This window comes from Heptranchias perlo, chromosome 36 (assembly GCF_035084215.1).
Source record: "Heptranchias perlo isolate sHepPer1 chromosome 36, sHepPer1.hap1, whole genome shotgun sequence".
Classification (NCBI taxonomy): Eukaryota; Metazoa; Chordata; class Chondrichthyes; order Hexanchiformes; family Hexanchidae; genus Heptranchias; species Heptranchias perlo.
In genome coordinates this window covers 3,527,803-3,542,220 of record NC_090360.1, presented here as the reverse complement: position 1 = coordinate 3,542,220, position 14,418 = coordinate 3,527,803, and the positions used below count along the sequence as shown (strand labels likewise).

General features: G+C 41.6%; 1 protein-coding gene across 3 annotated transcripts in view; it reads left to right on the top strand.

Annotated features, from left to right (window-relative positions):
• Positions 1–14,418, top strand: part of gbf1 (golgi brefeldin A resistant guanine nucleotide exchange factor 1) — a 186,558-nt gene that overhangs the window by 151,264 nt on the left and 20,876 nt on the right. For all 3 annotated transcript variants that reach the window (XM_067972404.1, XM_067972405.1, XM_067972403.1), the window contains exons 25-30: positions 1,301–1,365; positions 5,061–5,181; positions 8,502–8,573; positions 9,047–9,141; positions 10,686–10,839; positions 12,860–13,085. In XM_067972404.1, the coding sequence (XP_067828505.1) occupies positions 1,301–1,365; positions 5,061–5,181; positions 8,502–8,573; positions 9,047–9,141; positions 10,686–10,839; positions 12,860–13,085 (733 nt within the window). The remainder of the gene's footprint in view (positions 1–1,300; positions 1,366–5,060; positions 5,182–8,501; positions 8,574–9,046; positions 9,142–10,685; positions 10,840–12,859; positions 13,086–14,418) is intronic.

The following is a 14,418-nucleotide window of genomic DNA, read 5'->3' as shown; positions in this document are numbered from 1 at the left end:
AAAATCTGCTTGCGTAGCCTAAATCATGATTTCTCAGAATCCCATCAATCTCAGGCTGGTCTAAAGTCATTAGCCCTCATTGCACGTGGCTCGCATACTTCAGTATGCTTGCATCCTTAACGGTTGAGTGTCTACATTTTAAATGTATTAATATTCATGAAATAAACAGTGGAAAGAAGAGACAGAAAGGGCCTTACTTGTAACTGGATGCTACTGCCACCTGCTGTTCAGTTCCCAGATCATCAGTTTTTAAAAACAATTTGGAAACTTTTTCTTCTTTCGTTGCAAGTACTGTTACTTGTAGTCAGTGGGGTAGAATTTCTGTCTGGGTTCTCCCGATCTCCTGCCATTACTTTGGCAGAGGATCAGCAGAACGCCAGAGAAATGGTTTCTGCTGATCTTCTGCTGAAGGGAAATTGGGAGTTCGAGAGAGCCCCCACACGCATTCTATCCCAGTGCTTCTGCTTATAATGATTAATGTGTCATTGGAAGCAGGAAAGCTTTATCTTGTGGATAGACATTGCTAATTACTCTGTAAACCCAGTGGTACTTCAGTAAATTAAAGATCATCTGATGAAACGATAGGTAAAGTGCACAGCCTTTTCAAGCCCTTGAGTAAATATGTTTCATGAATTTTCATCTAAAGTAGTTGCTGTTACAGTATAAAAAAACAGATGAAGTGCTTGGTCTTACTCATGAGATTAACTATGCTGTTGGTGATGGGGGTATTAGCAACTGAATCATCATCATCAGTTATTTACTGTTCTCGCCAATCTGTTCCACTGATGTGTTTGGAAAAGGCTTAGTGAAAAATCTATAGTACAGTTGAAAAAGCTTAAGAAATGATTTCTGTGACAGCAGGCTGATTTGAGACATTTCTCATTTATCAGTCTTTTTCAGACAGTTCATTGTCGCTCTGACGAAAGCTTATGGAAAAGTTTTGCAAATGTGCTGTAACTAGAGACAGTAACACCAAGTATGGCATTCTCTTGGCAAAATTTGCAATTCCATTAACACATTCATATGGTGTTCCAAGTATTTTTCCTATTTCTAAATCTTAATTTTTTTGAAAACTTGATCATTTTGGCATGAAGTGACGTTTCGCTCTTGCCCTTGCTGTTTAATCTCTTGATGCTCTACCTTAGTGGCGACTGTACCCGTTTGTGCATAATTACTTAGTTATGTTGACACTTCAAAACCATTTCTAAGCTGAGTTCTGAAAGCATTTAGATAAAATACAACTGACCAATTATGATTTACAAAGTCATTTTTTCTGCAAACAATCCTTTTGTTCATATAGGTAGAAGACTTTGTGGAACCCAATGGGAAAATATCTCTCCAGCGTGAAGAAACCCCCTCGAATCGGTAAGAGGCGCACTTACATCGTTGAATGATCTGAGAAGATTCAAATTATGCTTGTCTGATATTAGATTTTGTGCGTTGCCACATTATAATCGCCACTTGCCCTGTTCACCTCCCAGGTGTATGTTTTTGATTTAGAGAATATATACGAGTCGACCTCCCATGGCACTGCCCTTGGTGAGTCAAGTCTAAATGCAGTATTTGGGTCAAGCAGAGTTAGAAGAGGGGATAACTCGACTCAGATAAGGGAAGAGGCAGCTGGAGGGGGAAGAGAGTGAGGCATAGGGAGAGAGGGAGGGGGGTGAGGTGGCAGTGGGGAAGTCAGTGGAAATGGAGAGGAGAGGAAGGGGGTTGAAAGGATATTGATGGAAAATGGGAAGATGAGGATAGGGCAATGGAGGGACAGGGAAATAAGGGAGGGGGAACAATAGGAGGAGGACATGGAGGCAGAGAGGGTAGAGGATGTTTGGATGATTAGTGGTGGCTCGGGTGCCAACTCTGGTTGGATGTATTCCTGGAGGTTTCATCACATGACCCACAGCCTCCAACTGCCCTGCCCGGTCAAACAGCCTTTTTTTTTCATCTCCAATATTTTTATAACTAACAAACGAAAGTGTTAAAAGAAAAACACACAATTTTTTTTAATGCCCTTATGATGTTTCTCCCAGGTTGCTCGCAGCAGTATCCTGGTGATTAATCTTTAATTCCTGGAGACTCCAGGACAATCCTCGAGGGTTGGTAACCCTAGTGGTGGAGGGTAGTTTCACAGGGCCCGTTTTAATCTTGTTTGGTGGAGAGGGTCACAGGGCCAGGGCTGATTTCCTTGTTCATCGTTTCAGGATCATATCCTGTTACACCTTCACTCCTTGGCCCATGAGCAACGTAGTAGGATATTTACTAGTTGGTATTAAGAGAATGAATAGTTCAAGGGTTTATTATGTTCTGTTCTCATTGTGTGACGCTCCCACCATAAAATAAACAATTTCATCCAATCCTTGTGCAAATTTTATAGAAACTGATACTGAAGTCCAGGAGAACTTTTTTAGCCAGTACGTGACAAGCCCAACAAGAGGGGATGCAATTCTAGATTTAGTCCCGGGAAATGAAGATGGGCAAGTGGGTGAAGTGACAGTGGGTGACCATATTGGGGATAGTGACCACAATTCAGTTAGTTTTAGCATTATTATGGAAAAGGACAGAGTTAAATCAGGAGTAAATATTTTAAATTGGGGGAAGGCAAATTTTACAGAAATAAGAGGTAATTTGGCAGAAGTGGACTGGACACAACTACTTGAGGAGAAATCAGTGGCAAGCCAGTGGGAGGCACTAAAAAGTGAAATTCTACGGGTACAATGCAGACACGTCCCCTCAAAGAAAAAGGGTGGCACTGCCAAATTTAGAGCCCCCTGGTTGTCTAGAAGTATACGGGGCAAGATAAAGCAGAAAAAGAAAATTTATGACTGTCACAGAAAACTAAATGCTGCAGAAAGCCAAGAGGAGTATAGAAAGTACAGGGATGATGTAAAAAAGGAAATAAGGAAAGCAAAGAGAGGGCATGAAAAAATATTAGCTAGTAAGATTAAAGAAAACCCAAAGATGTTTTATCAGTAAATTAAGAACATGAGGATAGCTAATGAAAAGGTGGGACCTATCAGGGATGATCAGGGTAACTTGTGTGTAGAAGCAGAGGATGTGGGTAGGGTTTTAAATGAATATTTTGTCTCCGTATTCACAAAGGAAAGGGATGATCCGGACGTAGTAGTTAAAGAGGAGAGGTGTGAAATATTGGATAAGATAAACATAACGAGAGAGGAAGTACTAGAGGGACTGGAATCCTTGAAAGTTGGTAAGTCACCAGGGCCAGATGGATTGTTTCCTAGGGTATTGAAGGAAGCCAGGGAGGTAGTAGCGGATGCTCTGAGGATCATTTTCCAATCCTCACTAAATACAGGGGAGGTACCAGAGGACTGGAAGACTGCAAATGTAGTACCATTGTTTAAAAAGGGTACGAGAGAAAGGCCGAACAATTATAGGCCGGTCAGTCTTACCTCTACTAGAGGTGGTGGGCAAACTATTAGAATCGATACTGAGAGATAGGATAAACTGTCACTTGGAAAGGCATGGTTCAATCAGGGATAGTCAGCATGGATTTGTTCAGGGAAGGTCATGCCTTACAAATCTGATTGAATTCTTTGAGGCAGTGACAAGGAGGATTGATGAGAGTAATGCAGTGGATGTTGTCTGCATGGATTTTAGTAAGGCATTTGACAAGGTCCCACATGGCAGACTGGTCAGAAAGATAAAAGCCCATGGGATACAGGGAAATGTGGCGAATTGGATCCAAAATTGGCTCAGTAACTGGAAACAAAGGGTAGAAGTCGATGGATGTCATTGCGAATGGAAATCCGTTTCCAGTGGTGTGCCACAGGGCTCAGTGTTGGGTCCCTTGCTGTTTGTGGTATATATTAATGATTTGGACTTGAATGTAGGGGGCATGATTGGCAGATTTGCAGATGACACAAAAATTGGCCGTGTAGTCGATAGTGAAGAGGATAGCCGTAGACTCCAAGAAGATATCAATGAGTTGGTGGAGTGGGCGGAAAAGTGGCAAATGGAGTTCAATCCGGAGAAGTGTGAGGTAATGCACTTAGGGAGGGCAAACAGTAAAAGGGAATATGCAGTAAACAGGAATATATTGAGAGGGGTAGAAGAAGTGAGAGACCTTGGGGTGCATGTGCACAGGTCCCTGAAGGTGGCAGTACAGGTAGATAAGGTTGTGAAGAAGGCATACGGAATGCTTTCTGTTATTAGCTGAGGTATGGAATACAAAAGCAGGGATGTAATGATGGAACTGTATAAAACACTGGTAAGGCCACAGCTGGAGTATCGTGCTTCGTTCTGGTCACCACATTACAGGAAGGACATAATTGCTCTGGAGAGAGTGCAGAGAAGATTTACAAGAATGTTGCCAGGGCTTGAAAATTGCAGCTACGAAGAGATTGGATAGGCTGGGGTTGTTTTCCTTGGAGCAGAGGAGGCTGAGGGGTGACTTGATTGAGGTGTACAAAATTATGAGGGGCCCAGATAGAGTAGCCAGGAAGTACCTGTTTTCCCCTAGCGGAGAGTTCAAGAACTGGAGGACATAGATTTAAGCTGATTGGTGGAAGGATTAGAGGGGACATGAGGAAAAACTTTTTTACCCAGAGGGTGGTGGGTGTATGGAATTCGCTGCCTGAATTGGTGGTAGAGGCAGGGACCCTCAACTCTTTTAAAAAGTACCTGGACCTGCACCTGAAGTGCTGTAAGCTGCAGGGCTATGGACGGGGTGCTGGAAGGTGGGATTAGAATGGGCACCTGGTTGTTCTTCGAGCCGGCGCCAAAACAGTGGGACGAATGGTCCCCTTCTGTGCTGTATCTTTTCTATGGTTCTAAGTGCTCTGTGCTCTCTTTTGTCGTTCTGCAGTGCAGTTCAAAATTCATCACCATTAAATGGAAGTTTTGAGTGAAGTTGAATGTGATTTTGAATATCTTGAAATCTTATACACAAGAACTGAGCACAGTTTAAACAAAAAGTTGAACAACACCATTAATAGCTTAAAACATGTAAAAATTCTGCAGTAATTTTTGTCAAGTTTCTGTACAACACGTCTCAGAATTCTTTGCAGATAAAATAAGAATTTTTTTGTTTTTAAATGCAGTGGTGAATCCACAGTCTTGAGCTTTGTTAGTTGGCTCACGTTAAGTAACGAACAGTCTGGCCTAAGGGGACCCTCCATAGAGAACGAAGAGGCAAAACAAGCAGCCCTGGAATGTATTAAGGTAAATTAACTTAATGCTACTTCACTGACTGGAAGATGGCCATTTTTTTTGGAAGATGTTTAACATTTGGTAGACTTTTTGTAGCTTTTACTGTACAAAACAGAGCTTATCCATGAATGAAAGCTGTGATATGGGAACAGGAAAACAGTGCTTTCTGTTTATTAGTTCATCTGCTCAGAATCATTACATTGCATTATTTCAGACTTTCACCACTTGCAGTTTCTTTTTCCCTTTAACCCACTAATTTTGTTTGTATGAATGGTTTTATGATTTCTCAATATCTTTTAATAAGATACCCTGAGAAAAAATGCATGTCTTCTATTCCAAATATACCCGTGTATTAGTTAAATACCATTTAACACTAGTAGTGATCAAGAAGAGCTCATATCTTCCCATTGTGTATTTGCATTTGATGATGAATGGAGGAGGAGGACGTACATTAATGATAGACCTTGAAATTAAGCTGTGTGAACATTCGCAGGTGAATGCTTAACATGCCCACCTTGGGAAGACCCACAGAAGCTCTGGGTTATGGAGTCTTCAGCTTCTACCAGGCAAAATTCTCAAACACCATTATGTGAATACAGCAGAGTGTGTCTTGAATAATAACTGGTTAACAATGATGCAAATCAGTAACTGCAATAGCACTTCATCTTCCACCTGTCCCTCTGCTTCTGTTCCTCCACAGAATCTACAGACCCAACTTCCCCCTCCCTCTCCTCAGGGATTGGAAGAGCCACAAGTCCACCTTCTCACAGCCAGTCCATCAGCATCATGATAATATGAAATTCCTTTTGTCAGTTATTTTTACTTTGCAGTTGTTCTACTCCTGAACTTAAGACTATCGACCAAGTTTAAATTTCGCTATCTCCTCCTGCAAATTCTGTAAAATATTTTTTTCCTTGCATTTACTCAAAATTTTTTCATTTCCTGTTCTTTCAACTGCTTGAGATGTAGAATGTAGTTTGATCATTTTGCAAACTACTTCATATTGTTTGACCTAATATCACAGCACTGTACTTTGTAGGGAGTTTATATTCGGTGAATTAATGTTTAGTGGTATGTGATATTTTACTACCAGGTGAGTGACATTGTTGCCCATCCTGCTAGTTTTCGGCTCATCTTTGATAGAATCATCGAAACTTTATGGCACAGAAGGAGGCCATTTGGCCCATCGTGTCCATGCCGGCTGAAAATGAGCTACCCAGCCTAATCCCACTTTCCAGCACTTGGTCCGTAGCCCTGTAGGTCACGGCACTTCAGCTGCACATCCAGGTACTTTTTAAAACGTGGTGAGGGTTTCTGCCTCTATCATCCTTTCAGGCAGTGAATTCCAGACCCCCACCACCCTCCTGGGTGAAAAATATTTTCCTCGGCTTCCCTCTAATCCCTTCTATCAATCACTTTAAATCTGTGTCCCCTGGTTATTGACCTCTCTGCTAAGGGAAATAGGTCCTTCCTGTCCACTCTATCTAGGCCCCTCATAATTTTGTACACCTTAATTAAATCATCCTTCAGTCTCCTCTGTTCCAAAGAGAACAACCCCAGCCTATCCAATTTTTTTCTCATAGCTAAAATTCTCCAGTCCTGGCAACATCCTCATAAATCTCCCCTGTACCCTCTCGAGTGCAATCACATCTTTCCTGTAATGTGACCAGAACTGCACACAGTACTCAAGCTATGGCCTAATCAGTTCCAGCATAACCTCTCTGCTCTTATATTCTATGCCTCGGATAATAAAGGAAAGTATTCCATATGCCTTCTTAACCACCTTATCTACCTGACCTACCTTCAGGGACCTGTGGACGTGCACTCCAAGGTCCCTCACTTCCTCTACACCTTTCAGTATCCTCCCATTTATTGTGTATTCCCTTGCCTTGTTTGCCCTCCCCAATTGCATTACCTCACACTTCTCCGGTTTGAATTCCATTTTCCACTTTTCTGCCCACATGACCAGTCCATTGATATCTTCCTGCAGTCTACAACTTTTCTCGTCACTGTCAACCACACGGCCAATTTTTGTATCATCTGCAAATTCTTAATCATGTCCCCTACCACCTTAAGTCCAAATTGTTGATTTATATCACAAAAAGCAAGGGACCTAGTACTGAGCCTGTGGAAGTCTACTGGAAACAGCCTTCCAGTCACAAAAACACTTATCGACCATTACCCTTTGTTTCCTGCCAGGGAGCCAATTTTGGATCCAACTTGCCACTTTCCCTTGGATCCCATGGGCTTGTTCTTTTTGACCAGTCTGCCATTTGGGACCTTGTCAAAAGCCTTGCTAAAATCCATGTAGACTACATCAAATGCTCTACCCTCATCGACCCTACTTGTTACCTCGTCAAAAAATGAAATCAAGTTAGTCAGACACGACCTTCCCTTAACAAATCTATGCCGACTGTCCTTGATTATTCTGTGCCTTTCTAAGTGACGGTTTGTCCTGTCCCTCAGAATTGATTCCAATAACTCGCCCACCACCGAGGTTAGACTGATTGGCCTGTAATTATTCGGTCTATCCCTCGCTCTCTTTTTAAACAATGGTCCTCCAATCCTCCGGCGCCATGCCTGTATCCAGTGAGGATTGGAAAATGATGGTCAGAGCCTCGGCTATTTCCTCCCTTGCTTCTTTTAACAGCCTGGGATACGTTTCATCCAGCCCTGGTGATAAATCTACTTTCAAAGATGCTAATCCTCTTAATACTTCCTCTCTCCCTTAGTTTATCCCATCCAATTTTTCACACTCCTTCTCCTTAACTACAATGTCTGCATCGACCCCTTTTGTGATGACAGATGCAAAGTATTCATTAAGAACCATACCAACATCTCCTGCCTCCACACACAGGGGCCTTTATGATCTCTAATAGGCCCTACTCTTCGTTATCTTCTTGCTCTTAATGTATTTATAAAACATCTTTGGGTTTTCCTTGATTTTACTTGCCGATATTTTTTCATGCCCTCTCTTTGCTTCCCTAATTTCCTTTTTAATTTCACCCCTGCACTTTTTTTTTACTTCTCTCAGCTTTTTGTAGTATTGAATTCTTGGTGTCTGACATAAGCTTTCCTTTTCTGCCATATCTTACCCTGTCTGCTCCTTGACATCCAGGGGGCTCTAGATTTGGCCGACTCACCCTTTTTGTTTATGGGAACATGTTTACTCTGTACCCCTTGAATCTTCTCGTTGAATGCCTCCCACTGCTCTGACATTGATTTACCTTCAAGTAGCTGTTTCCAGTCCACTTTTGCTAAATCATTTCTTAGCTTAGTAAAATTGGCCTTTCCCCAATTGAGAACTTTAAGTCCTGTTCTTTTTGTTCCAGCAATGTGACCCTGAGAAACTGATTACTGAGAGCAAATTCCTTCAACTGGAGTCTCTTCAAGAACTAATGAAGGTATTTATAAAGTAAACATTATACAAACTGGAGGATCTCTCGTGGCATTGCTCATTGTTAATCTTGGATCTTGTGCATGATTGTTATGTTTAGCTGCTAATGTGGGCCATTGCTCTAATGAGGCAACTCCAGGTAATTATAGTTACTTATAGATTACCGAGTTCCTTTGGAGGGCAACTGGCAAGTATTTGATAATTTGCAAAATTAAGTAAGGGGGTTATACTGCACTGTTTCCCCAATGTTAGGATGTGCAGTATAATTGTCTCATAATACAAGTCTATCATATTAATCAATAATTTCTTCTTGTATAAAGCTACAGGATTGGTCATGTTGCATTCATAATGCAGCATTAATCTAATTTTGATGTTTCTTTTTTGGAAATTGACCAGCATTTTTTTAGATTTAGAGAGCTTTCTCATTGCCCTTCCCCATATGTATATTAAAATTTGTTTTTAAACCTTCAATTTCATCAGGCTCTCATTTCTGTGACACCAGATGAGGAGACGTATGATGAAGAAGATGCGGCTTTTTGCTTAGAAATGCTGCTGCGGATAGTACTGGAAAACAGGTACATGAGAAGCACCTCGGCCACTTCAAGGTTGAACGGCTGTGGTTAATCTCAGAAGCTGAGTACAGATCAGATTTGTTGTCAATTGCAGAACAGTTCACGTGGCAGAAAAGATCAGTCCCTACTCTACTGTTAACAGCCACTGGTGATAAATGGCTGCCCTGCATACTATTTGCAAATGGGAAGCTTGCAACAAATGCTGTAAAAGCATACCTTACTGCAAAGGACTGATATGACAGAAAACTTGCTTGCAAAATGTGAGGACCTCCCAGCAATTTCCCCTTCACCACCCAGATGTCCTGGAGGCAACTGGCTCCCTTGGAGAGTGAGGAGATGAACCAGGACTGCAGTTTTAGCAAGTATCTCCCCACTTGAGAGCCCAGCACTGAACTGAGTTTGTTTTTTTTTACAAATCCTTTTAATTTAATATCCACCCTAAAATAAAGTAGAAAAAAAATCAGATTCACAGATACAAGAAAGAAAATATTTCAGTTTTGAAAAATGCGTTTTATAATTTGCTTCGGGTAATTATTTCATTAGGAGACAATGTAAAATAGCACCAGAATCCTTATTGAGCTAATAAGTTTTCTTCTTTTATCAGAAACATCTTATTTAAATGTCTTGTTTACCAAACCTTCCCAGTCCAATTTTTAAAAATGCTATTTGAGTTTTGAGAAGTTGACATGTAATTCTCAATTTATTTTGTACTTTGTAGTTCCTCATTTTGCACCGTTCACACACTATAGGAGTATAGCCTTGCCTGGTATATTATGGGCTTTCTCTTATTGACCATCTAAATGAAAATGGTTCATAACATTGCAGATAGGTGGTGTTGCAGTCGATTTCCTATTCGCACATGGATTCCTGTAACACTATTGTGCTGGTTTGTTTTTATTCAGATAAAGGTTCTTTGCTCTTCGAATTGGACCTATTGGAGGCCCAAGTTTGAGACAAAGTCTCCAGCTTCTATGCAGGAGTGTGTTGGACTAATCTTAGAGTATTCAGACAAAAAATTAATTTATCACCAGCCTGTATGAGTTTTTATGTTAGCATTTTCAAGTTTCTTAGGAGACTGAATGACAAAGGGATGCCTATGAAAAGTAAGATTGCTTTTCGGAGTCCTCTTTCCTAACTGGCAGGCTGCACCTTAGCCTGGCTCAGCTGCTTCCATTCTTTGCTACCATCCGTAGTTCCTGGCTGTCATACCATAGTCTATTCCCTTGCCCTTGCTTTTGAGAACTATCCCCTAGCTCTAGGTCACCTCAGGCCTTGCATCAGTGCGTCCCTGCGTTGGTTGCAGACCTACCAGCTGACGTTGGCAAGCTGCGAACGCAGGGCACTCGAAAGAGTTCACCCGTATTAGGAGAGAATTCAGTAATACTCCAGGAGTGCTGCTATCTTTTCCGAAACAGGAGCCTAAAACAGGAGAAAAATCACTCTCCGCCCCCCCCCCTCCTCCCCACTTTCATGGATTATTTAAGCAACCTGAACAATAATGGAGTTCTGTGTATTTTAACCAATTTTTTTCCCCATCTTTTCTAAAGAGACCGTGTTTCATGTGTGTGGCAGACTGTACGAGACCATCTCTATCATTTGACTGTTCATGCCACTGAGCAGTGCTTCCTTGTTGAAAGAGCGGTTGTAGGACTGCTTCGGCTGGCAATACGGTTGTTGCGTAGGGAGGAGATCAGCCCACAGGTACACAGCAATAGCACAACTGAACTGGAGAAAAGCTCAAGTTGGTATTTTTAGAAAACTTCTGTTGGTGAACACAACTCTTATTCATGGACATTAATAGAACCTTTAAATTTAACCTTGCAACATAGAATCACAGAATTTTACAGCACAGAAGGAGGCCATCATCTTTTAAAATGTTTCTTTTTACAGATATTTTATCTGCTTCCCTTTTAAAGCCATTATGGATGCTGCTTCCACCACTATTTCTGATGAGGCATTGCAACCTTCTGCATAAAACAAATTTCTCCTAATCTCTCCTTTCATTATTATGGTGATAATCTTCAATTTTTGCTCTTTAGTTAACAACTCATTGACAGTGGAAATAGTTTTTCCTGAATTACCTTATTAAATAAAAATTAATTTTGAGCACCTCTATCATATCACCTCTTAACCTTTGTTCTCGTGAGGAGAGCTCCAGTTGCTCTATCTCCTCTTAATTAAAGCAGCTCATTCCTGGTACCATCTTAATCTCTTCTGTGATCTTGACATCTTTCCTAAAGTAAGGCAGCAATGAGTTGTATAGTTTTTGCACTACCCCTTTGCTTGAAATAACTCAATTTGATTTTTCCAAGTGGAGGTTTAACAGGTGGAGTAGCAGCAATACAATGAGCATTAACATAAAGCCAAGTTTTTCAGTAATCTAAAACCTCTGTAATCTGAAACATTTTTTTATCTGATGCAGAATGAATCCTGTTCTGGGGACTGAGGTTAAAATTCTTTGTGGGACTGCCTTGGAATAATCTGTAAAAAAAAAACCACGAGACAACTAAATGAATATTTATGAAAATTCAGTAACTTCAATGAGAGAATTTCTTTACCAACTGTGATGATAACATGGCTCATTATTTATGTCCCTTTTATTGTGATTTAATCAAGGTGTGAGTGCTGCGGGCTGGAAATCTGCATTTTGGGCACCAAGGCCAGGATTTTGACTCAGAGCCGGGGGGGCGGGGCATTGAATCGCGGACGGGAAACCCCAAAGTACAGGTTTCCCGGACGTCCTTACGATTTTGACGTAAGGATGTCTTTTTTTTGTCGGTTTGCCGTCCGACAGAGGCCGGCCTGAGTGACAGGCTGGCCTCGGTCGGACGGGAGCAAAGCAAGGAAGAGGACGTGAAGAGGTAAATCTTAAATTATATGGACGGGGGAGGGGCCACCAACTGGCATTGGGGTAGGGGGTGGGGGGGTGGGGGGTCAGTCAGTCACGGGGAAATCAGTAGTGGGGGGAGGCGGGGATCGGGAGTCAATCATCGGGAGGGGGGTGTCAGTCACTGGGGGGGGGGGGGGGGGGGGTTGTCGGGATCGGGGGTCATCGTGGTGGTCCATGATTGTTGTGGGGGGGTTGCTGCAGTAGGCTTGTTGGGCCTGGGGGAAGCACTCCTGCTCCTCCGGGTCCACAAACTGTGCCAGAAAGGCACTTACCTGCAGTTTTCTTGCCTCCTCTCGTGCGGTGTGAAGGAGAAGGCCCGAGAATCCCAGCCCCCAGGGGTTGAAATCGCAAAATCTTTCACAATGGAGACCCGCAGCCTCCTTGAAAGGTTTTAGTCACCAACCCGCCCCCTGGCAGTTAAAATTCTGCTCCAAGTATCAGAATCAGGTTTAGCACATTTCGATGCAGAATAAAGCACCTTTCACACTGCCCCAACAGGCTTGAGAGCACCTTACCACTGCTTCAATCCTACCTATCTAAACTGGAAATTCTGATTTTAGTAACACTGCTGAGAAGCAAAGATTATCTAATTTTCTTTTGTAAACATAATTGTTTTCTTCGATAAAAAGGAGACTTTAGCGTGGGCACTCATGTCTTCAGTACCCAGCAGAATCCAGTGAGGAGTCTGACATCGACACTTCCCATGGCACCTCTGTGACCTATTGAGGCTCTGTGATGTGTGGTGTAATGGCAGTTGTAATCAAGCTTTAAATACCAGAATAAAATAAGGGGAACGAATGTTTGTATAGAATATTCTCATTTATTTTTCAGGTGCTTCTCTCCCTGAGAGTTTTACTCATGATGAAACCAACAGTCTTGTCAAGAGTGAGCCGACAAATTGCATACGGCCTGCATGAGCTGCTGAAGACCAATGCTGCCAATATTCACTCGAGTGATGACTGGTGTACCTTGTTTACTCTCTTAGAATGCATTGGCGCAGGAGTCAAACCTCCACCTGCTCTGCAGATAACATCGGGAGTCGATAGCCATGACGCAGGTTAGATTTCCAGAATAACTCCATTACTAAGTAGCCTCTCTCACTGTTATGAAAAGTGAAGCTCCATCCGCTGATAAGCAGCTGGTGTTTTCTCCATTTCAGTTAGTTGTTAAAAACAAAACAGACTCTAGGAAGGAGGGAGGAAGAAAACAAACTGAAACCAAGGACATAAGGAGAATTTGAACACCTGGTGCTTCAGCTACTTTTACCTGTAAATAGAGCATTATGAATCAGCTAGCTAATATATTTTATAAGACCTGAATGATCTAGAAAGGATTCCATTAATGAAAGATGTAGTGAATCTCGCTAATTGCTCCAAATGCAGAATTTGAGCTGAGCTTATTGATATAAGTATCAAAAGTAGCAGATCTTATACATTGATAAGTAGGATGCATCAGTAATATTAAGGAAGATAATTAACTACATTAAAAAGGTAAATGCTGTTTCATTTTGAGTGATGTTAGAATTAAACAGGAGCAGTGTTGTTGTTAAATGTTTCTTAATGTCTCTGACATTATCTTAATTTTGGAGTAGCAATTAAAATTGTGGTTAATTAATTAAAGTTATTGGTAATATTGCAAAATATGCTTTTCAATGTCGGGTGAAAGGTGTTCTGCCTTCGGGGAGAATTTTAATTAAAAGAAAATATCTAAACATTTACAGCTTTGGTTGCCTGGGGAAGGACAGATGCACAGAATTTGATTGTTTTATTAGAAACCTTCCAGTAGATTTGCTGAAGTTTTAAAAAAAAACACTATCATTTCTCTTTCTGCTTCTTTCTTGCCCCAAGTCCCCTCAGCCTACGTGTTACTGCACAGGCAGGGCTGGTCAGATGATGTGCTGTCAGGTCTCCACTGAGTCAAAAGGAAGTACAAAAGTGGCCCAGGGTGACTTGAGTATTCAATCATTCCCTTTCTATGGAGAGTTACATAGAATTTACAGCACAGAAACAGGCCATTCAGCCCAACATGCCGGTGTTTATGCTCCACATGAGCCTCCTCCCTCCTTTCTCATCTCACCCTATCAGCATATCCTTCTATTCCTTTTTCCCTTATGTACTTATCTAACTTCCCCTAAAATGCTCCTATGCTATTCACCTCAGTCACTCCTTCTGGAAGTGAGTTTCACATTTTAACCATAGTCTGGGTAAAAAAAAGTTTCTCCTGAATTCTTTATTGGCTTTATTATTGACTATCTTATATTTATGACCCTTAGTTTTGAAGAATGACTAACTCCTGGTCTTCAGTTCTCACAATAGCCTGGATAAGACCTGGAACTTAACGTATTGGAAGCCATGGAGCATATTGCTGCAAGAGATAACTTGTTGGAAAAA